A 26,073-nucleotide genomic window follows, 5' to 3' on the forward strand; every position below is an offset into this window, starting at 1 on the left:
AATGACCTTCTTCCACTTACTGGAAATCCTATCTATAGTTTTGCTGATGATAGCACATTGCACTTTACCTTCTGGTTTGAGATACTCTGCTGTGCTGCACAAACCGCTTCAACTACTCAAATACCCACCAGTTTTTAAAAAGGTTGATCTCGAGGTAATCCAAATGTGGAAAAGGTAACTTAGTAAAAAATTCACTCCTTCTATAATGACTTGTCTTTCATATCACAAAAAAGAGTCTACTGCTCCTATGCTTTTCTTCATTTACACTAATATTTCAAGACAGGATCATTTCTCTCTTAGAGATTACTGTGACTTTTAATCTCTGTTAGTATAAGAACGTAAATATTGCTTCCTCTGCATCCAAAAAAAATAAGATTTCTTTTTCTCACTCAGCATTAGTTTTCTTCTAACTACTCACTCTGTACTAATCTTACATCTGCCCTACTATTGAATATTCTTCCAACATCTGGAGGATGGTGCCATTTAAACCTCTCACAAGTTTCTGGATCCACTGAAAAGAGGGCATAATTAACGACCCATCTCTCTTACAAAGTCTCTCCACTTTCTGAATCATAGACAATCTGTTTCTGCTGCATGCCTTTCTATAAATACAGTAAGTGCTGGTTATAGTGATCACGTTTTCAAATTGAATTTTGATTTTAATAAACGGTGATTCTAATAAGCGAAAATTGACAAATATTATCCAGAGGCTATAAAAATAAAGATATAAAGCACAAATTTACACTTTATTACCAAAAAAGGTTTATTACCAATTAAATATGTAAAAATCAGAAGAATATTATCCACAGATTAGCAAAATGAAAATAAATATGTACTTACATGAATAGTTTAATTAATATACATATTAATTAAACATAACACTTTGTAATATGATTATAATTTAAAATAGTCACTTATTTTAGATTGCTTTAAATTATTACTACAAAGTCTATTTATAGATTTTTCAATATTGTATAACAGTCTATATTCACGATTACCTGCACCAGTTTCTTCCAACATTCTCCTCAGGATGGCTATAGCTTCACAAGTTTCCTGTTTTGTAACTGGAATTTGTTCAGGTTCATCTTCATTTTTCTCCTCCTCCTTGACGAAATTATCAGTAACAGATTGGGCAATTTCTTCATCTGTTAAAGCTGTAGTAACTCGCCCATCATGAATAATTAATCCACATTTTTTGAAACAGTTGCTAATGCAGGTTTCGGAAACTTCATTCCAGGCACTCATTGTCATATGAAGTGCATCTAGAACTGCTTTGCGATATCGGATGATGTTCCCAAACATTCATCCATAGACTGGATGATTCTTTGCCGGATATGATTCATATCCGATCTATAAAAAGCCTTAAAGGTTTTTATTAGTCCCTGGTCAAAAGGTTGAATCAGTGATGGTATTTGAAGGTAGAAAAACTAATTCAAAAACTCATTCCAAAGTTGACTTTCAAAAACTAGTTTTTGAAAGTCAACTTTGGAATGAGCTGGGCAGTTGTCCAAAAACAATACAATTTTTTTGTTTTTCTCATCCAATTTCAAATCCCATTTATGAAGATAAACTTCAAATAAAGAAGCTGTCATCCAAGCATTGGTATTATTGACATATTCAACAGTTTTACTCCTTTAAAACATCTAGGCGATTTACTCTTGCCTGTAACTAATGGCTTCATCTTGATTGTTCCCATCATGTTGCATGTTAAAACTGTAATCCTGTCCTTGATCTTCTTTCCTGCAGACGCAGAGGAATTTTTAAAAATCATGTAGTGGTCTGGGATAGCTCTGTAGTACAACCCTGTTTCATCTGTATTAAAAATATCTTCAGGATTATAAGTGCTTATCACAGTTTGCCAAGAAATTTTCAATCAGGTGTCAACTGCAGAACCATTGGAATCCTGTTTTTCTCTGTGAAGTTTTTTGTTAACAATATCATGCCTCTCCTTACATCTTGTCACCCAACCATCTGTCACCTTAAACTCGTGTTTAATGTGTGAGGTGATTTTTACAATTTTGATAAAGATGACTGAGGCACTCCTAATTTTACTGCCGCTTCCCTTTGAGACCTGTTGCCTAAGTTAAATTTATTGTACATTTCTATAATTTGTAACTTATCTTTTACACTCAAATTCACTCTTTATGTTCACTGATATTTTTTTTTTTTTTTTTTGTAGTAAAATTTAAAACACGGTAAAAAGATAAGCATTGATCAATAACAAAGCACATGGCATACACAAATTGGAACTAACATGACACACACACACAAGTGAGAAGAATTTTAGATATAGAAATGAAGAGCAGATTTCAGCAAAGGGGAAACACATTTCACCATAATAATGTGAAAACACAGAATTCCAGCTATCGGTGTTATTGCAAATGAATAAGATCGAGTTTACTACCTGTTTATTGCACTAACAGAAAAACCCAATAAACTGGAAATTGCAAATTGTAGCCGAAAAACCAAAAAACATAACAACAAAAATATGACCTGTCCATCCCCTCTAATAGTTTGTCTAGTTCTTCCTTGAAATTTATTCAGAGTACCCATTTCCAGACCACCCAATGAAAGCCTGGCCTAATATTCAAATACTCCTTGGCTAAAGACAAACTTCTGCACATATATCCTGCAACCATTCTTTTTCAATTTTAATTTATGGCCCCTCATGTGTGTGTGTGTGTGTGTGTGTGTGTGTGTGTGTGTGTGTGTGTGTGTGTGTGTGTGTGGTCTGAGCTTACTTGATCCATTCAAAGCCATAAACACTCAGAAATTGGGGATGAGGAGTTTCAATGTGGTATATGCAGTGCATTTGGATAGGGAAAATAGAAAGGGTGTTGGAGCCATGCTTCTTATGCAAAGGGATCTTAGTGTGAAAAGAGCTTTTGCTGAATCAGAAGTTATGCCTGCCAGCAGAGGATCTGTGTTGTGTGAGTTAGTTGGAAGCAAAGGTATAATGAGAGTGAGAGTAATCTATCAGCCAGAAGATTGTGACAAATACGATGAGAGTCTCTATATGCAGATTGAATGGGTGAGAAAGTGTGAATGTCTGATTATGGGTGACTTCAGTCTGCCTCTAATTGATTGGAATAAGAGGGAGAGAAACCCACAATGGAGAACAAAATTTTTGAATAAACTAGATGATTATCATTTGTACTGACATGTTAGAGAAAATATTAAGGGTAAGAATATTCTAGAGCTCATCATTACTCATGAATCAGATGATAACACAGGGCTTTTAGTAACAAAACAAGCAGTTAGAAATGAAGTTGTTAGTTGAAAGATGTAAAAATATGTTGTAGTAGTCAAATGTAAAGACACAGGTTTTACTTTTAGAAAAGGGATTGTGATGGTTTAAGATGCTACAAAGCATCTATGGATTTCAGAGGGAGGAAGAATATATTAGAATTGCGGAATACCTTTAAAACAATAATCATAAAGCCATGAACACCTATGAAGCCTGCAGCAGCTACAAGTTGGTCTCTAACACTACCACAAATAAGGTTAGGGTGACTAAGGTCAACTATGAGAAAGCACTGGCTAAGAAAGCAAAGAATGGAGATTAGGAATTGTCATGTAAGTGAATACAAATGAGAAGAAAATGAATGAGATTAGACCCTTGTGTAGGGTGTCAAAGTCTTATATAGCCCAGCTGATGAATTAAGTAAGTACTCTGCATAGATTTTTGCTGATGAAAGGCCTTTCGTGTGTGTGTGTGTGTGTGTGTGTGTGTGTGTGTGTGTGTGTGTGTGTGTGTGTGTGTGTGTGTGTGTGTGTGTGTGTGTGTGTGTGAAATCGTGAAATTAATGATTTGAAATTGCAGAAGTTTATTTATTAGAAAAACATTGAAGGCAAGTAAGGCTCCTAGAGTTGATGGCATATACTGAGTAATTCTGAGGGATTTTGCCAGAAAAGTGCATTAAACCATTGAGATTAATTATGGGAGCATCTTTGGATTGGAGAAATGCCATGTATTGCCAATGCATAAAGGCGGTTGTAAGAGTAAGTTGGTAACTAAAGACCAGTTAGTCTGACTTTAGTTTTAGGGGAAACCTTGGAGAAAGTGATTAAGATTGTAACATAGGGACATTTAGATAAAAATGGGATTATAAAGGAAACACATTTTTTGTCCTTTTTAATCCTAATTTTTTTATTGAAGGAAAATTATATTTAATGAACCTGGTAAGCTATTTTGGCACAGTTATTCATGAGCTGGATGCAGGGGAAGTTCTCTGTGCATTGCAGGGAACAATTCTAACATAGTTTATTTGCATTTTATTATGGAATTTGACTTAGTCCCGCATCAAACATTACTGAATTAAGCTGAACACAGTGCAGTTAGTGGAAAGATTCTGTGATGGATTGCAGGATGGGTACAGAGCAGAAGGCAGAGGGCTGTGATTAATGATATTCTTCAGATTGGTGTAACATCAGAAGTGGCGTTCCCCAAGGATCAATTCTTGTTTTTGAAAATTAGAAATTTTCATAAACAACATTGATGAAGGGATAGAGCACACGACCTAAAAATTTGCAGATGATATAAAGATTAGGAAAGTTGGTAAAGATTAGTGCCAGGTAGTATTCCTTCAGGAGGACTTAAACAAGCTTCAAAATGGTCAGAAAAGTGGCAGCAAAATGTAAGATTCTTATGCTTTGTGAAAAAGCAACCTCAAAATGACTTATATTCATGGTGGGATTGAATTAAAACCAGTAGACAAAGAAAGGGATCTGTACAAAGTTATAATACAGGTGGATATGAAGTTCTTTGAGCATTGTAAAAAAGTGGTCAGGAAAGTGATGAGATCATGGTGGTGTCCTGTCAATGATTTATTGAACAATAACCTGGAGAGATAAGAGGTCATAATCTCATTGTATAAAGCAATTGTAAGGCCATACTTGGTATGCACTGTCCAAGTATGGAGACTTTATCTAAAAAAAAATTTGAACTTCTTGGAAAAGTCCAAAGACAGGCAACTCTCATGGTGAGATTGGCAAAAGAATAACCATAAAGTATGATGACTGGTTGTGGCACATGTTCGGACTGGTTTGAAAGAGAGAGAGAGGGAGGAATTATAGAAGTCAATTCAGAAGAACAGTGCCAATGTAAGTATCTATAGAAACGGTATGCAAGCAGAAACAGCACGTCTATGAGACGGAGAGTGAAGAGATTGTAAGAGACAGGTCATTAATTAACCAAATTACCCTCTTTTGAATGGAGTCTAGAAGCCTGTTTCCACATCTTGGGCACTGCCCCAGGTGGAACAATATTCCATGGTAGGGAGGATTTGAGATTTGTATAGAGTGAGTAGCTGTTTAGAGAAAAGTAATGTAAGAAAAGTAATGCAAAAGAGAAAACATGGTTTTTTAGATGCATAGGAAGCAATATTTGTGATGTGCTTATGCCAATAAAGCTTGGAAACCAGGCATTTGGGGGGGGGGGTCTGATTGACTTTTATGAGGTTGTGAAAGGATTATTAAAATGAATGAAGGTGAAATTTTCACTGTTATAAAGAATTCCAGAACTAATAGTTATAAATTGAAATTTAGGGGGAAAGGAAGCTTGTAGGAAGTGTTCTTTAAGCCAGTGATTTGTTGATTACTAGAACAAGTTGTCTCTGCAGGTAGTGTAAGCTGACAGTTTGAAGAAATTTGAAGGTCAGCTGGATAGTTACCTATGTGAGGAGGGAAGTACGTAATTTGTATATTTTTTTATCTACCTTTTACATGTGTGTGTTTTTTTTTTTTTTTTTTTTTTGCTGTTGCAGCAAAAGCCTCTGGCTTTCTGGGATTATATGACTAATAGTACAACACTGGATGGAAACCTGGTCCAATAATAAAATACCCCCAGATAAAGGCAAACTTCTGCACATCTATCCTGCAACCATCCTTCTGCAATTTGAATTTATATCCTCATGTATAGTCTAAGTAGGAGCAATGATGCCATCAGTGTTGTGTACTCAAGTCATTCAAAGCCTTAAACAATGTGATCAGATTTCCTCTCAGGCACTCTCTACAGATGCTGCAATTTTCTGAACCAATGTCTTGGTAAGAGATCCCTGTTGTTCTTCTGACTAACCTTATTCCTCTTCTCTGCACCCTTTCCAACAGAACCATATTGTTCATACAATGAGGTTTTCAGACCTATATGTAATACTCAAGATGTGGACTAATCATTGCCTTGTGCAATAGCATAATCACCTGCTTATCCCTACTGAAAAAATTCCTGTATATTCTTGACAAAATTCCCATGGGTTTCCCTGCCAGCCTGTCTGCTCTGCTCAGGAAACTTCATATCTGACTGCACAATTATCTTCATGTCATTTTCATTCTTTGCTACCCTGAGTATGGTACACAAGTTGGTATGTTATTCCGAGATTACTATTATCTGTATGCAGTACCTTGCATTTGTCAATGTTAAACTTCAATTGCTGCTTCTGAGAATTATGCCTAATTTTTCTTGATCTTGTAGCAGCAGCATATCTTGATTACTGTCTTTAACAACACTACCAACCATTATATCATCTGAAGGCTTAGACATTAAGTCTGCTATGCCTTCATCAATATCATTAATAAATACAGAAAACAACAGTGGGATCAGCACTGAAACTCTGGGGAACTGCACTAATAACAGTAGTCTTAAGACGAGCAGTTCCCATTCATCACCATTCTGACTCCTACCAGTCAACCATCCCTTTATCCTTAGTAATAATCTGCCCCAATGCTGTGTTGCTCCAATTTAAACAGCAGTATTTCTTGTGGAACAGTATCCAAAGCTGTCATGAAATCTACATTAGCATTAGTAGAGGCACGCAATGCAAGAAAGGATGCTTATGCAGCATCAGCCAAAAAAAAAAAACCTCCCATTTCACCCCTCCATTCGTTTCAAATGCCTGTCCAGCTCAGCCTTAAATTTATTTAGGCTGTTAGCTTCCACAACAAAAGATGGAAACCTGTTCCACCAATCAACTACTCACTGGCTAAAGGCAAATTTCTGCACATCTATTCTACAACTATTTTTTCCTCAATTTGAAACTGTGCTCCCTCAGCTTCTTGGTCTGAGGAAGAGGAAGAATCCCATCAGCATTCAGCTTGCTCAACCTATTCTAGGCCTTATACAACTCAAGCAGATCACCTCGCAGGTGCCTACTCTCCAGGCACTGCAATTTGTAGAACTTAAGCCTTTCTTGGTAAGAGCACCCATTTGTTCCCCTCCCCAATCTTGCTGCCCATCTTTGTACCCGTTCTAGCAACTCAACACTTTCTTAAAATGAGGTACTCTAGGTGTGGCCTGACCATTGCCTTGTATAACGGGATAATCACGTCTCTGTCCCTGCTAGCAAAATTCCTATATATTATTGACAAGACTCCATGACTTGCCCTGGCAGCCTGTCTGCACTGCTCAGCAAACTTCATATTTGACTGCACAATTACCCCCAGGTCTTTTTCACTTTCCACTTCCCTGAGTTTAGTACAACATAGTTGGTACGTTTCTCTTCGGTTATTGCTACCCATATGCAGTATTTTGCATTTGTCAATGTTAAACTTCAGTTGCCACTTCTCAGCCCATTTTCCCAACTTATCTAGATCCTGTTGGAGTTGCATACTATCTTTACTGTCATTAACAACCCTGCCAACCTTTGTATCATCTGCAAACTTGGACATTAAACCCGATATACCTTCATCAATATCATTGATAAATATATAAAACAACAATGGGCCCAACACCGAACTCTGGGGAACTCCACTAATAGCATTTGTCCACGAAGAGCAGTGTCCACTGATTATCACTCTCTGTCGTCTCCCACTCAACCATCCCTTTATCCATTTTAGCAATGTACCCTTAATTCAAGTACAGGTCAATGTTGAAAAAAAGTTGTGGGTTAGGGTTGAATGTGAAAGTGTCATCAATTCTGCCCAGACACGATACGAGGGAGTATATGATGAGAGCCTTGTCGATCAATTCAGCCCTGGAGGGATTGTGCAAGACTCGAGGGGTAGAATTTTTTTCAGCCTGTTCTGTGCTTGTTGACAGGAGAGACTGCTTCTACAGGGATGGGGTACACTTAAATAGAAAGGGTGCAAGAATATTTGCTGATGCTATCAAAGCAGGGTTAGGTGGGTCAGAAAACTGCTAGCTTGGGGGAATGCACATACTAAAAGGTTAACAGTGGCAGCAGGCAGAGGTAAAAATGATTCTTGCACTGCTTCAATTAGAATGAGCAGCAGCCTGGAAAGCAAGGTAATGGAGATTTCCAGGACTGTTGGTGGTCATAGTGGAACAAGTAAATACATGGGCTGTGTTAGGGTAACCAGGAGTAGGAACAGGTACATGTATAATTGCATGTACAGCAATGCTAGGAGTATAGTTAATAAATTTGATGAGTTTGAAGTGCTAGTCAAGACATCAAAGGCAGATATTATTGGGACATCACAGACATGGTGTCACACAGATATAAGCAGTGCAGAATTGGAATTTGGGGAGTACAATGTGTACAGGTAGGATAGACAGGACAGGAAGGGAAGAGGAGTTATGTTGTTAGATAAGAAACACATACAATCTAAGGAAGTGCATCCAATTGATGTTTGTGGACAATGCAGTGTCGACTCTGTTTGGTGTGGAAATAAGCACTGGGAAAGGAAAAATGAGAGTAGCTGTGTGTTATAGGCCTAATGAATCTGATGAGTATAATGAGAAATTGTGCAGAGAATGTCTTATAATGGGAGATTTTAACTTTCCAGATATTGACTGGAACTTGTGCATTTGTCACTTGCACACTAGCAAGAATTTTGTGGATTTATTGGATGACGGTTTTCTACAGCAACATGTTCGAGAGGCAACCAGAGGGAGTAATACTCTTGATCTGATTATTAGCAGTGATTATTCATGCATTAAGAATTTACAGATAAAAGAACCACTGGGTGACAGTGATCATAATGTACTGATGTGGGAATTACTTAAAGATCTAACTACTCAAGGCTAAAGGGAAGGGCTTTTGCTTTCGTAAAGGTGACTACAGAGGTCTCAAACAGTTTTTATAAATTCTGTACAGTGGGATCAACTGATGATGTTACCAACGTTGAATTCTAAATGGGAAGCCTTCAGGGACTTAATTTTGGTGGCTACTAGGCTTTTCATTCCAACTAAGAAATATTTTTCAAGGTTTAGGCCTAAATGGATGTCAGATGAATTAATGAGGTTTGTGGCAAAGAAGAAAAATGTATGGGATGCATATAAAGTATCAGTTGACACAGCAGACTATGGCAGGTATAAACTAGTCTGTAATCAAGTCACAAAGGAGGTTAGGCAGGCTAAGGCAGATTACGAGAAATCTTTGGCAAAGGATGCAAAGAAAAACAGCAAAGATTTCTTTACTTGTGTAAACTCTAGAAAGAAAGGAATGAATCAGCTTGGACCACTTAACATAGATGGGTTGACTATTGATGATCATGCTCAGGTAGCTGATAAACTGAATGAGTATTTTGCATCTACATTCACACATGAGAAGTAATTCAATGAGGGGAGTGCCAGACGTTTATCAAACGCTAACAGGGAACTAAGTGATTTTGTAATAGCTGAGAGCAAAGTGGAGGAGAAATTGTTCAAGTTAATCATAAGGAAGGCAATCTGGGATGGACGGGATCTATCCAGTTATATTAAAGGAGGCAGCAAAGGAAGTAAGCAAACCCTTAGCCATAATTATGAGAGCTTCTTTGGACTCAGGGGAGGTCCCCATGGACTGGAGGTATGCAAATGTATCACCAATTCACAAAGGGGATTCAAAAGGTGACACAAGTAACTACAGACCTGTTAGTTTAACTTGTGTTCCAGGGAATATAATGGAATTACTAGTTAAAGAAGCATTGCAGGATCATCTAGACAAGACTGCAGTAATAGTTAAGACACAGCATGGGTTTGTTAAGGGGAGGCTTTGTCTGAACAATTTGATTGGATACTATGATGTGGTCACAAAGGAACTGAATTTTGATATCATATACAGGTTGACCGTCACTAATCTGGCAGCACTGGGACCTGTGTGGTGCCGGATTAGTGAGTTTGCCGGATCACCGGTGGTTACTTTAGCACATACAGTTTACCAAACAGCTAACCACCTCATCCTACCTTTAACACGTTGACTGTCAAGCTAGTTTAAGAAAAAAATTCCCCAGGGGCCAAAAAATATTTAGCAAATAATTTGATTAGTAATTCTAAAATAAATATTGCAATGTTAGCATTGTCATTTTTTCGCTTAAAAAATAACAAAAAAAAGTCTTTTTTTTTTTTTTTTTTTTTTTTTTTGTCGCATATATGTGGCCCAGTAGGTTACTTTATTTCTTGAGAAGCCGTGTCGGCCACATATGTGTGACGCTATTACGGCATACATATGAAGGTCGTTTGTGATTAGTTTATTGCACATGCGGCGAGTGTTGCGATAAAATAAACTCTCAAACGTCGCAATAAGTTTGTCAGTATTGTTAGAGATTTTGTGAAAACAAGTTTGTTAGTGTGCGCTGTATTATCCATCATATTGTGTTGTTTTTCTGCAAGTTTGTTGTAAAAAAAAAAAAAAATCTAAAAAGAAATGGCTAAAAGAAAATTACTAAAATAAGAGGAACTGAGAGAATTTTCTGGAATTTACAATTAAGCAGAATTATACTTCTCACAGACACACCGCTGTCGAGTTTTTTCAGAAGTTCAACTTTATCTGTTATGGACAATGTACGGTGTTTGCGCTTTACACCACGAGAGGAACTTCCTTTATGCATTGGAACCATGGCTGAGGCTAAATATGAACAATAAATGCAGAAAAACAAGTGGGAATGGCTTGCCAGTGTTTACAAGTTTGCTCCAATAGATGATGCTGCAACCAACGGCACCAAAACAGTGGCAGGTGGGAAATTTGAAATTACTTTCGTGGAAATTGTGTCTGAATTAGTGGTGAAGCTTTCCTGAAATCCAAGTACAGGTCGACCATCGTTAATCCGGCCACCAGTAATCCAGGTTCACCACTAATTCAGACACAATTTCCACGAAAGTAATTCCACGAAAGTAATTCAACCCTAACCCACAACTTTTTTTCAACATTGACCTGTACTTGTTGAGTAATTCTGCAGATCTCTTACTCTTAATGTCGTTAGTTCCAATGTGTACAACAACATCACCTTTTGTGCCCTTAAAAGATATCTGCTCTACAACATCATCAACATTTGCCCCTGCATGGCATACCCTGGTCCTGTTCCATCTATCCTTCTTGCATAATATATTTCTTGTCTCTCTGACAATAGAGTCACCAACAATAACTAGTTACTTTTGGGGCAGCATATTCTGCCTTGGAGATTGCCTCTGTTTAGCCTGATGCACAGGAGTGAGCTCTTTCATTGAGTTGGGCAGCTGAGTGCTTGATGGGCCCCTCATATTAATTTCTTTGAGGGCATTTACTCTACACCTCAAGCTCTCACACCCATCAGAATGGTGAGTTGATGCCTAATTTCTTGACACTCTAAACACCCTAGCACACACACACACACACACACACACACACACACACACACACACACACACACACACACACACACACACACACACACACACACACACACACACACACACACACACACACACAAGGGCATTCTCCTTGGCTAGATCATGTCCTGTTTTAGAAAGGTTGGCAAACATTTCGCACATTTTTTGAGACTGTGATGCATTGGAGAATCATCGCCTTCATTTCTCCCCTGAGTTACAGCACTCTCACTAGTCTGTGATCTTTGCTTCGCAGCTCAAGTCTGGGTCATGATTTCTGTTTAAATACAATTTAATTAACAATGAATTTTAATAAGATTAATATTATTTTTAATTAATTGATAATACTATAATAATCTAACAGATTCCTAATACAGTGCTTTGTATTACGCTATCTAGTTTTACTTTATACCTTATGATATCAGTTAGAGATACGTATGCATTAAGCTATTTCTTATCGACTACAATATGGCGGCTAGTTCAACAAAATTGGTGCCAATATGCCGGGAGTCATAACTTCCAAAAATGGCTGGTTAAATTTAAAATAAGCAGCTAACACATGCTATTAAACCTATTTAATATCTCTGTAAAACACAATGTACTACATTCATTAATGAAGAAAATGGTAAAAATTAAAAATACTTATCCCTTTACAGCAGCCAAAAATCCACCAACTTTTTCTAAGACAAGCAGTTCCCATTCATCACCACTCTGTCTTCTCCCAGTCAACCATCCATTTATCCTTAGTAGTAACCTGTCCGCAATGCTGTGTTGTTCCAATTTATAAAACAGTCTTTTTTGTGGAACAGTATCAAAAGCTTTCATGAAATCTACGTATGTAATGTAAAAATTATTTTTTTGTATTGTGTTCCTTGTTGCTACATCACATCATATTAGCCAATCAGTTTGGTTAGATGAAATCATTTCTTAAAAAAGCCATGCTATGATTTTGCCATATAACTGCATTCCTGTGTAGATGATCTTGCATTATTTCTTTAACCAGCGACCTTCTTTAACAAGTGACCTCATTATTCACTCTGAAACAGAAGTCAAGTTATAGTTCTGTAATTACTCCCTTCACTCTTTGATGCTCCTTTGCAAATTGGGGAGACTTTCACACATCTACAATTCTTAGGGACCTCCCCTGAATCCAAGTATGCTCTCATAATTATGGCTAAAGTTTTGCTTACCCCTTTTGCTGCTTGTCTTAATATAATCAGATAGATCTCATTTGTCTGAGGTGATTTTAATTAACCTTTTTGATGGTGCTATTTGTTCTAGAGTAATGCAATATCAGGAAACTCACTGTGAAAGCAAAATTAGTTCGCTGTGTGCAGTATTATCATTGCCCAAATTAAATGTTTAAATGTTTTTAATGTTGCTGGCCAAAAAATACACGACAGGAAAATACAGTTATCTTCCCCCAAAATATTTATATAATTTCAATAAGGCAAAATGGCATTAGCTCTTTAATAATTTTGAAGCTCTAACTGTGTACAGGTAACCCTTGTATAACACGGTAGTTTGGTTCCTACAAAATCTCGTGTAATGAGAAACCATGTTATATAGGACTAAGAACCAGTACAAAAAGTGGGGTTATGTTCCAAAAGCTAACAAAAATACACCATTTTTTTTAACTATCGAAAACTTAATTTTTATAGTAGTAATAACTTAATATTTTTATAATAGTAGTAACTTAAATAGTAATAACTGATTAAATCTTACCTTACAAACTGTGATATTTATATGTCAGATAATGTATGTTCATTTAATTTTCTTCCTCTTCATTGCTGCTAAGCACAATTCTGCAGCATCTAGATTTTGTATACCTTCTGTTCTCTGTAAAAGTCATGAACTATACGCTTCGAAGTCACAATTTTTTAAGGTCTCAAACAAGCAGAAGTTCAATAGCACAGAATCTAGGGATTTCCCAACAAAATACAGTGGTTCCCCACTTTAAATGATACACAAAAATTGTAAGAATATTTTCCAGTTAGCAAAATAAAAATAAATTTCCACTTACATACATAGTTTAATTAATACGTACGGTAATATGTACATGCTAATTGATATTTCTGTTCACTGACCTGACTTTTTTTCTTTTTTTTTTTTGGTTGTAAAATTTAAAACAGTAAAAATGATAAGCAATTAATAACAGAGAACATGGCACGCACAAGTTGCAACAAACATAATACGCACCAGTGAGATACAGAGTAATGAGTTTCTGAAAATTTTTTATGTTTTTTATATGACTGAAGAGTAAACACATTTCACCATAATAACGTGAATTACAGCTATCGGTACTATAGCAAATGCAAGAAGATCAAGTTTACTACCCATTTATAATTGATTACACTAACAGAAATACCCAATAAACCGGAAACTACAAATTGTTTTTATTGTTTTATGGTAGTGACCTCCAGAAATGTGCTTTAGAAAAATACCGTGAAGGTGATAATGACTAGTGAGTCAATAGCAGGGATTCACAAAAAGAAATGGAAACATTGAAAATTACATCTAACATAATAGCAGGGTTTTCCCAGCACAAAAGCTCAAAAATATCATGTTATGCAAGATTTCCCGCAATTCTCAAACCGTGTTAGAGCGAAACTGTATTATATAAGTACCGTGTTGTGCGAGGATTGCCCAATTTATCAGTCGTGTTAGAACGAAACCATGTTGCAGAAATACTGTGTTATATGGGGGTTGCCTGTATAATTAATTTTAATTCCACAACATATCCAAAAATAAAATTTATGCTCTGTGAGATGATACATGTGTACAATGAACAATAATACATGTGTTAACGTACCATACGATACTTATAACTCAATTGAAAGAGTATAATGCTCACACAAAAGATGAATTTTAGCATTGAAAAGCCCATTCTCAAATTTATTCAAAGAAAATTCATGATTCTCAGATAACTAAATCTATGGATAGCAAGTTTTCAAATACACAGGTTATTGTTTATTGGTTGTCAAATACAGCCATTGTAAGAATATTATAATTGTAGTTCCACTTCACCATAAAGTGTGTACACTGTACAGAACAGACATTATACAGCAGTACTAAACATTTTTTCAACCCACCTTATGTCTCTGTGTTGAACAGCTCTGTAATGCCAGTCATGTATGTTGTGTTGGTTTGTGTAGTTATTGACATGTTATCAGAGGCAGTCCCAGGATTTTCTAGAGGTGGAAAAGCTAAATCATTGTTCCCAGGAATCATTATGCTTTAATCATAATATAGCAGTAGAAAAAAATCCTTATTATTTTGATCATACAGGTTGAGGGCTATAGCCCCTACCTGGTACTACTTGTGTACATTGTATTGTATGACTGGCCTCTTAGCAATCAGTAAAAGTCACCCCTGAAAATCTGCTGACTGGCTCTAATCCTTGCCAGGTCTTTGCTCTTGTCCATTCTATCTTCTCTGCAAAATTAAAACACATTTTTTTTTTTTTTTTTAACTAATAGTGATTACCTGCAAGTGAAGGGTAGATAGTGCAGAAGGGGACAAAATGTGCCAGCTCTTTAATTTCTCTGTTTCTCTATCTGCTACCTTGAGATAGACAATGCCAAAGTGAACTTTCCAATTTTTAATTTTCCAAGCAACTGATGTTAGGAAGAGAAATATTATGTTTGATTTGGTTGAAATGAAATTTTCACTGAGCCCTTATTTTCACTCTTAAAATCAGTGAACCAGAAAGCTACAAAGTAGATATAGTGTTGACACCCATAGCAACAATGATATCCTTGTAGCTGAGAATGTCAAACATATGATTAAGATACAATATATGAGGTGATAGAGTCATGCTGTTGGCAGTACAAAGAAATGATGAAGACTGAACCAAAGTTACCAGCAATATTGGTACAGATGGCATGAGAGCTACATAAAGAATTTATTATTGTCGCAACCAATTTATTAACTTTGTCTATGATTTGTTGTCTATGTTGGCAGTACAAAGAAATGATGAAGACTGAACCAAAGTTACCAGCAATATTGGTACAGATGGCATGAGAGCTACATAAAGAATTTATTATTGTCGCAACCAATTTATTAACTTTGTCTATGATTTGTTGAAATGCAGTTAAAAAGAAGTTTATATATGAGTAGAAAATCTTTGATGACATCACTGGAGCGGTGTGGCTCCTGAATATAGAGAATATACAGTGCCTCATTTTTAGGTGCATTAGGATATATGCATAAGTATGTATTGTCTTCACCATGTCTGTCTGTCTCTCTCTGTCTGTCCATCCATGGAACAGAAGGACTCACAATGACTGGATTTTCATGAAATTTTATGTTTGGGATGGCTCAAAAGATCTTGCTGTTTAGCCATCCCAAATTGCATTAAAATCAGACAAATAGAAATTCAGCAATTACTATTTCTTTTTCCCATACTATTTGTATGTGCATGCACAGACTGTCTAAAGATACATTTAAGATACAGATACATATGTATAGATAAAAAAGAGAATTAAAAGTATATGAGAAAGAGCAAATAAATATTAGGCACTTGTAATTGAACTGAATTGGATATGTTTCGAGAATAGAAAACTGGTTTTATTAAGTGTTCTATGAAGTTATAATCTTAGTTATTAATTATAAGAAGATTAATTATAAGAATTAACCTTACTTATTAATATTTTAAATTTTAAATTTTTAAAATTTAAAATATTTCAATTAATTTTAAGAAAAAATGGAATGTAGCTGAATTGTAATGCACTGCATACAATACCTCACTTGAATATTGCATTTTCAGCGTATGTTTCATTGGTCCCTGGAAACTTAAAAGTTTAGAAGTTTCTGGGGGCCAATGAAACACTCACCCCACTAATGTTGAAATCTATCCCTATAAATGAAAGAATATTTCGTGTATAACTCTAGAAAGAAAAAATCAGATTGAGGCCAATTTTCAAATTATGTTGTTCTGTTGGTCCTTGAAAAAATTTCAGATCTACTTGCTATTTTGGAGTCTCCGTATCCAGGTGGGAAGGAGCAGCAGTGCGTAGCACACACTTCTTGATTAGACCGGGGTTCGAGCCCGTCACCACCAAATACGGAGGATGCGGAAAGGTCAGGGAATGACCATCACATATCCCGGAGCAATATGGCCTTAGTTGCTAATGCTCCTAAAAAAAAAAAAAAAAAACCAAAACCCAAATAACTTGCTATTTCACAAGCCCCCCCCCCCCAAAATTTGAAATAAACGAAAGTATGTTTTTGCATTAATCAACAAAGGAAATGCAGATTTCTACCAAAATTTCAACATAATTTTAGTTCAGTTATGAAGTTAGCATTCCTTTCCCAGTTTCCCCTACAGAAATATTATTATATTTCTGTAGAAATAGAAATAGAGCTCTGCCTAAAAATTTCATGCTTAGAATATTTTAGGAATCTTTGTAACAAATTTTCATGACATTAGGTTGACTTATTTTGTTATAAATCATGGATTATTACTATATGTTAACACACACCTGAAATGTAATGTACTGAATACGTTAACTACAATGTTTATTTTTAAGTGCATTTGATCAAAGTCTGTAAGCAGGTTATTGCTGTTGAATTGTAATGTCATGGGCTGAATTAAAGTGGTTAGGTTAAAACTTAATAGTAAGAAATTCTCAATGACATTAGTTCAACAGCTGTCTTATACTTGGGGCAGTTTCTGGAATGGACAAAATTTCCTTTATGGTTTCTCTAATACTTTCAGATGTGCCTCTTGCTTCTGAGAGCAATTTGCAAAAATGTGACTGGAGCCAGCACAGTGACCACAAAAGGAAAGTTTCAATCTGCAGCTCAAAGATGAGTGCTAATAATCTAAGGCTCAAAGCACTTTTGCACTAATGTAAAGTCTCTTGAATTTGTATCTTATGGGATGGCCAGGGAAAAAACAGACTACCACAAAACATAAGACCATATCTGATTCTTCTAGGAACTTCAGTTATCCAGTTTACAGTATTCCTGGACTGAATCAGGAATTTATATATAGTTTTGCATCTTCCTTTATATCTAGTTTTGCCTTGGTATGCCAATTTTTGAAAAAAAAATTATATTTTTTATCTAGAGATCGTATCCAGCACCCTCTTGTTCCCCTCACTAATCTTGTTGCGTGTCTGCTTGCATACCCATTCTAGCAGTTCTACATCCTTCCTAAAATGTGGCCTGATGATTGCCTTATACAATGGGATAATCATCTCCTTATCCTTGCTAGTAAAATTGCTGTAAAAGGCTACAAAATACATATCAGTTTTTACAGTACAATACATTCGTTCTTTCTTCCTTTTATGTTTTCTTTTCTTATGTGCCACTCCGGCTACTTTACCACTGTCCCTAGATAGTTTAATTGAACTAATTAAAAAAATATAAAAAATATATAACTAATTAATTTAAAAATATATGACTATTTTTCTTCATTCTTCTGAGTATATTATGTGGTTTTTGTAATTTTGGCATATCAGGGATATGGTAGCAATATTTATTAATCATTCCTGAGTTACGTAAAACTTGACTTATGCAAGAAGTCCCGGAATGTATCTCTTACATATATTGAGACTTACTATATCAGAAATTAAACAGTAAATTTGATCATATTCTACCAATTTTTGTTGAGTTTTTCTTGGATATTGCTGTAATCAGTGCTGGCCTTAGGTATTTTGGTGCTCCAGGCAGTGACACATCCTGGCACCCTGTAGTAACATATAGATATGCAAACAGATGAAGGAAAGCCCCTATCCCCTTTAAGATTTAGCCAGCTGATGCCCCTAATATCTTAGGCCAGCCCTGATTGTAAGTTTCTAAGAAGCAAGTTTGATTTTAAATTGATATATATGATGACATTTTTAGGATTTTGCTTGTTTTCGACTTTATTGAACATTTCATGGATCCATTGAATTGGGCTGGTATCAAGTATTGGAATGATTTTTTGGCTATATTTTCATCCATTGATCAAGTTATACAACTCATTAATCGTCAACTGCAAAAGGTTATTGGTAAGTTACAAGAGAATTATTTCATATGTTATCTGCATAAAACAAAATGTAATATTACATGAATTAAACTCACAGACAATATTTATTTGATTTAACACTTCCAAGAAAATAACCTTTGGTTATCACAAAATTTCATATAAATAACATGAAAGTAGGTCTAAATTAATATAATTAAACTTATTTTTTTCCTGTAGACAGTTTATTACAGAAGTATACATTGTTTGCTAGAGAGCAACAGTTTCTATTGAAACATTTAAAGTGTTTACTGGCAAGAGAAACAACTAGTGAGTGTTTCTAAATTTCAGACTGATGTGCTATGGAAGTGGAAGTGCAATATTTGTGTTTCCTTTGTAATTAAGAAACAGTAAGAGTACATACCTTATTTTGTGAATTTTGAAATCAAGGGTGTTTAAAGAGTGGAATAAGTAAAATATGAATGTTTTAAGATGCTACTTTTTATTGTGATTGAAAATGTGGCTTCTCAATCCAACAGAATAAGTGAATACTAAAATTTTTCAGAACACATAAAAGGTTAAATTAGCATTAGTTGAGTCATATGATGCAAGAAAGCAAGCTATCAAGTTCATATCAAGATGAACCATCAGCCAAAAAAAAAAAAAAAAAAAAACCCCTTCCCATTTAACCCATCTGGTCACTCCAAATGTTTGTCTAGTGCAGCCTTAAATTTATTTAAGCTCTCTACTTCTATAACAACAGATGGAAGTCTGTTCCGACAATCAACTATCTGTTGGCTAAAGGCAAACTTCTGCACATCTATTCTACAACTGTCTTTCCTCAATTTGAATCTATGCCCCCCCCTCAGGTTCTTAGTCTCAGCAAGCTGAAGTATCCTGTCAGCATTCAGCCTGCTCAAACCATTCAAGGCCTTATACACCTCAATCAGATCACCTCGCAGGTGCCTAGTCTCCAGATGCTGCAACTTGCAGAACTTCAGCCCTTCTTGGCAACAGAAACACTTTGTTCCCCTCACCAGTCCCATTGCCTTTCTCTGTACTCATTCTAGGAGCTCTACATCCTTCCTAAAATGAGGATTCCAGATCTGCATGCAGTGCTGAAGGTGTGGCCTGACCACTGCCTTATACAGAGGTATAATCACCTCCTTGTCTCTGCTAGCAAAACTCCTATATATCATTGACCTGCTCTTGCAGCCCATCTGCACTGCTCAGAGAACTTCATATCTGACTGAACAATTACCCCCAGATTTTTTTATTCTCCACCTCCTTGAGTGTAGTACCGCAGAGTTGATATGTTTTTTGTGGGTTACTGCTACCCATATGCAGTACTTTGCATTTGTCAATGTTAAACTTCAGTTGCCACTTCTCAGCCCATCTGCCAAACTTTTCTAGATCCTATTGCAGTAGCATACTGTCTTTACTGTCATTAACAACCCTGCCAACTCTGTCTTTACTGCAAAGTAGCAACCCTGCCAACATTTGTATCATCTGAAAACTTGGACATTAAGCCTGATATACCTTCATCGATATCATTGATAAATACCCAAAACAACAATGGGCCGAGCACCGAACCCTGGGAGACTCCACCTATAACATTAGTCCATGTAGAGCAGTGTCATCCATTTATTACCACTCTGTGCTGTCTCCCACTCAACCATCCCTTTATCCATTGCAGTAACTTGCTCTTAATGCCATACCACTCCAATTTGTACAGCAGTCTTCCATGTGCAAAAGTATCAAAAGATTTCGTGAAATCCAAGTATATGATATCAAAATTATTTTTAGTATCCAATTCCTTTGTGACCACATTGTAATATCCAATCAAATTGGTCAGACAAGACTTCCCCTTAACAAACCCGTACTGTATCTGAACTATTGCTGCTGTCTTGTCTAGGTGATCCCGTATCACCTCTTTAACCAGTGACTCCATTATTTTCCCCGGAATAGAAGTTAAACTAACAGGTCTATAATTATTTGTGTCACCATTTGAACCCCCTTTGTGAATTGGGGATACATTTGCACCTCTACAGTCCATGAGGGCCTCCCATGACTCTAAGGATGCTCTCATAATTATGGCTAAGGGTTTGCTTACTTCCCTTGCTCCCTCCTTCATTATAACTGGATAGACTCAATCTGCTCCCAGGTGCCTTTTTTACGTTTAACTTCAACAATTTCCCCTCCACCTTGCTCTAAATTATCACAAAATCACTGAGCTCCCTGTTAGAGTTTGGCATTCTCCTCTTTGAATAACTTCTCCTGTGTGAATGTAGATGCAAAATATGTAGATGCAAGATGATAAACTCATTCAGTTTATCAGCTACTTGAGGCACAATCATCAATAGTCTAAACATCTGTGTTAAGTGGGCAATCTGATTCATCCCCTTCCTTCTAGATTTTACATAAGTAAAGAACTCTTTGCTGTTTTTCTCTGCAACCTTTGCCAAATATTTCTCGTAATCTGCCTTAGACTGCCTAGCCTCCTTTGTGGCTTGATTACAGACTAGAATATGTCTGTCGTAGGCTTCTGTGTCGTCCGATAATTTATATGCATCCCATGCATTTTTCTTCTCTGCCACGAGCCTCATTAATTCATCTGACATCCATTTAAGCCTGAACTTTGAACAGTATTTTGTAATTGGTACGAAAAGCCTAGTAGCCTCCCAGATTAAGTCCCTGAAATCTTCCAATTTAGAGTTCACCATTGGTATCAGTTGATCCACTCTATAGAATTTAAAAACTGTCTGAGACCTCTGTTGTCACCTTCACGAAAACAAAAACCCTTCCAATTACCCTTAATCATAGTTACATCTTTAAGTAAATTCCACATCAGTACACTGTGATCACTGTCACCTAGTGGTTCCTTTATCTGAAAATTTCTAATGCATGCGTCATCACTGCTGATAATCAAATCAAGGGTATTACTCCATCTGGTTGCCCCTCGAACATGTTGCTGTAGAAAACAATCCTCCAATATATCCAGAAAAGTCTTGCTAGCAGGCACGTGACCAATCCACAAGTTCCATTCAATGTCTGAAAGGTTAAAAATCCCCCATTACAACAGATTCTGATTTACTGGCCCATTCTATTTCTCTGCACAACTGTTCATTGTACTCATCAGCATCATTAGGCCTATAATATGCTCCTACTCTCATTTTCCTTTTCTCAGTGTTTATGTCACACCAAAGAGACTCAACATTGCACTGTCCACCCGTGTCAACTGGATGCACTTCCTTAGATTTTATGTGTTTCTTAACTAACAGCATAACCCTTCCTTCCTACCCTGTCTGTCCTTTCTGTACACATTGTACTCTCCAAATTCCAATTCAGCACTGCTTATATCTGTGTGACACCATGTCTCAACAATATTTGTCTTTGATACCTTGATTAGCACTCCAAATTCATCAATTTTATTTACTATACATCTAGCAATCGTGTACATGCAAGTATACATGCACTTGTTCTTACTCTTAGTTACCCTACCACAACCCATGTATTTACTTGTTCCATGATGACTCCCAGCAGCTCTTGAAATTCCCAGCAACTTGCTCTCTAGGCTGCTGCTCATTACAATAGAAGCAGTTCAAGAATTATTTTCGCTTCTGCCTGCGGCTACCATTAATCTTTTTGTTTGTGAATCCCCCCCCAAACTAGCAGTTTTCCGACCCACTTAACACTGCCTCGATAGCATCAGCAAATATTCTTGCACCCTTTCTATTTAAGTGTATCCCATCCCTGTAGAAGCAGTCTCTCCTGTTAGCAAGCACAGACCATGCTGAAAAAAATTCTATCCCGTGAGCCTTGCACAATCTCTCCAGGGCTGAATTGATTGAAAGTCTCTCATCATATAATCGCTCTTATCATGTCTGGGTAGAATTGCAGATGCTTTCAAATTTAACCCTAACTCGCAACTTTTTTTCAGCATTGACCTGTACTTGTTAAGTAAATCTACAGATCTCTTACTCATAAGGTCATTAGTGCCAACATGTACAACAATATCACCTTTTGTACCCTTAAAAGATGATATCTGCTCTACAACGTCATCAACCTTTGCCCCAGGCAGACATACCATAGTCCTGTTCCACCTATCCTTTTTGAATACTGTATTACCCGTCTCCCTGACAATAACGTCCCCAACAATAACTAGTTCCTGTGGGACCAGCACATTCTTCCTTGGAGATTGCCGCTGTGTTGCCTGATGCACAGGAGTGAGCTCTGGCATTGAGTTTGGCAGCTGTGAGCTTTATGGGCCCTCATATTAATTTCTTCAAGGGCATTTACCTTACACCTCAAACTCTCATACATGCCCATCAGAACACTGAGTTGGTGCCTAATTTCTTCATAGTCTCTGTACTTAGCACACACAAAGACATCCTTCTTAGCTAGATTACGTCGTGTTCTAGACAGGTCTACAAACATTTTGCACATTGTTTTAGACTGTGATGTGTGGGAGAATCGCCCCCTTCGGTTCCCCCGCGAGCCACAGCACTCAGGATATTCTCTGAATGCTGCTTTGCTGCTCTAGTCTGGATGGTCATGATTCCGTTTAAGTATAATTTAATTAACCATGAAATTTAATAAGATTAATAAATTTTATTGATAATACTATAGTAATCTAAGAGATTTCTAATACACTGCTACATATTTTGCTATCTAGTTTTACGTTAAACCTTATAGTATTCCGTGTTTTTTCACAATGGCGGCAAGTTACGACTGTAAAATCCACGGACATTAAGTATTAACTTTCAAAATTGTTATCTAAATCTAAAATAAACCACAGAGCTTGGCTAGAACTATAAAACTACTTATAGAAAATAATTTAGTATAACAATCAAGTCAATAAAACAACTAAATATAAATGAAAACTTATGTTCAGCAGAGCTGCAAAAATTTTCGAAAATCATAGTTGCAAAAGGGGGAAAAAAATCTTTCTCTTAGTTTATTTGAAGCTTGAAGGTTATCTGTATGCTAATTTTCCTCATTATTTGTTATCAAAATTGTATAACTTTAAAGCAGTTCATTCACTTCATTTAGTAACAAAATGAAGTGAATGAATTAATTTAAAGGCTATAATTTAAAAAATTATATAATCAATCATATTTACAGAAAAACACACAAACACACATATATATATATATATATATATATATGATATAATCATCCATGTTATGTGATTCAACCCATAACCTGATGTGAAAAGGATTATTCTGCCTCTAAGTGCACAGTGTCACGTAGACCTTATGCACCTACATTTGAAAAAAATCATTGAAAAGCGAAAAATAATTAAAAATTGTTCACTTTATTGGTGCCACATATATATTCAATGTTTTCTGAGCACAACTGTGAAAAATCTATTTTTTGTATTAAAAACATATTTTAAATTAATGTTTGAAGTTAAAACTCCCTTTAGACTAGTGAGCAAGTGAAATTCAAATTTAAAAACTGTGCACTTCAATGAGTGTGTTTGCAATTGAATGCCAGCCTGTCAGCAAACAGGAGTGCCTACTACGTGAAATGCTTGCATCAAAAGTTTTATTCCAGACAATACTTCAGTGTCATGAAGCTAGAGAGTGTTACCAATTGGAGGAAAGCATATGGTATTAAAGCCTGCTTGCTATCAGTAACTCTAAGTGACAGATGCATTAGTAGAGGCATATGATGCAAGAAAGCAAGCTTATGCAGCATCAGCCAAAAAAAAAAAAAAAAAAACCCTTCCAGTTCACCCCTCCGTTCGTTCGAAATACCTGTCCAGCTGAGCCTTAAATTTATTTAGGCTATCAACTTCCACAACAAGGGATGGAAGTCTGTTCCACCAACCAACTACCCGCTGGCTAAAGGCAAATTTCTGCACATCTATCCTACATCTGTCTTTCCTCAATTTGAATTTATGCCCTCTCAGGTGATTATTCTGAGCAAGAGGAAGAATCCCATCAGCATTGGGCATGCTCAAACCATTCAAGGCTTTATACACCTCTATCAGTTCACCTCGCTGGTGCCTAGTCTCCAGACAATGTAATTTGCAAAACTTAAGCCTTTCTTCGTAAGAGCAACCCTTTGTTCCATTCACTAATCTTGTTGCCCTTCTCTGTACTCGTTCCAACAGCTCTACATCCTTCTTGAAATGAGGCCTCCAGACCTGTATACAGTACTCAAGGTGTGGCCTAACCATTGCCTTATACAAGGGAATAATCACCTCCTTATCCCTGCTAGAAAAATTCCGAAAAAATGCAAATCAACATATGCATATAATTATGTTTAATTAGGAACAATTAAATGAATTGTTCCTAATTGTGCAATAATTATTATAGTATAGTTTATCTATAGCTATATATTGCAAATAACCCGCAGGCTTTTGTTACATTGACCAAATTTACAGATTTTGACATCATGCCCTTTATACCTTTTTCAATGTTGTTTATGAAAATTAGAAATAACAGTGGTCAAGAACTGCTCCTTGATACTCCATTTCTGATATTGCACCAATCTGAAGAATATCCATTGATATTCTTCAGTGCAGAAGGCAGAGCATTGATCACAATGCTCTGCCTTCTGCCCTGCTGCCACCCTGCAATCCATTTTACAATCTTTCCAGTAATCCCAACATGTGCCAACTTCTACAATAACCTCTCACGAGGGACCAAGTCAAATGCTTTGCTAAAATACAAATAAACTATGTTTAAATTGTTCACTATATCCAGCTCATGAGTATCTGTGTCAAAATTGTTTACTAGGTGAGTTAAATGTGATTTTTCCATAACACATCCATGTTGTGTGTCATTTAGAATGCTATTTCTTTCAAAATGTACCTGGATTGCAGTCTTAATCATTGCTTCTGAGGCTTTTCCAGCCACTGAAGTCAGACTAACTAGTCTGTAGTTATTGAGTTTTCTCTTAGAACCACCTTTATGCCTTGGCAATATGTTGGCACTTCTCCAATCCAAAGGAATCTCTTCTGTGTCCAATAATGCCTTCATAATTAACCTCACTAGTTAAATGTACTCTCTGGCCTTCCCCCTCAGAATTACTGGGTATGTGCCATCAAATCTTGGAACCTTACTTGCCTTTATGTTCAAAAGTTTTTCTAATAAATATACATATATTTATTAGTCATAAATAATTTCAAAATCACTAATTTCATAAGGCACAGCCTCACTTATGCATCCCCTGTTCAGTATGAAGGGTTTTTCTTCAAGAAAGGCCAATGCAAAGTACCTTTTCAGTTCATCTGGGTTATCTAACACTTTCTCACACAGTACACAAGAGTCTGATCTGATTTATTTCTTCCTTTTTTTGTATTCACATACATGAAAAATTCCGTGTCCCCATTCTTTGCTCTTTAGCCAGTGCTTTCTCTTACTCAGCCTTCCCCTCGCTAACCTTATTTGTGGCAGTGCCACAGATCAACTTGTAGCTATTGTAGGCTTTATCACTTTTCATTGCTATATAACTTTCCTATGCAATCTTTTTCTGCTCTATTAGTCTGACTAGCTCTGTATTCATGCATTTCAGTATCCTCCTTGTGCAGCATTTTTTAATGTTATATGTGCATTCATGGCTTCTGTGATTTTTGCTTTAAAGGTATTCC

The 26,073-nt window shown here is 36.4% G+C and overlaps 1 protein-coding gene across 5 annotated transcripts in view; it reads left to right on the forward strand.

Moving 5' to 3' along the window:
* LOC150082988 (uncharacterized) overlaps positions 1-26,073 on the forward strand; it is a 1,785,507-nt gene that overhangs the window by 317,590 nt on the left and 1,441,844 nt on the right. For all 5 annotated transcript variants that reach the window (XM_090377722.1, XM_090377724.1, XM_090377725.1 and 2 more), the window contains exon 17: positions 18,371-18,516. In XM_090377722.1, the coding sequence (XP_090233848.1) occupies positions 18,371-18,516 (146 nt within the window). The remainder of the gene's footprint in view (positions 1-18,370; positions 18,517-26,073) is intronic.

Source organism: Mastigoproctus giganteus, chromosome 7, assembly GCF_048544385.1.
Source record: "Mastigoproctus giganteus isolate SK-2022 chromosome 7, ASM4854438v1, whole genome shotgun sequence".
Lineage (NCBI taxonomy): Eukaryota > Metazoa > Arthropoda > Arachnida > Uropygi > Thelyphonidae > Mastigoproctus > Mastigoproctus giganteus.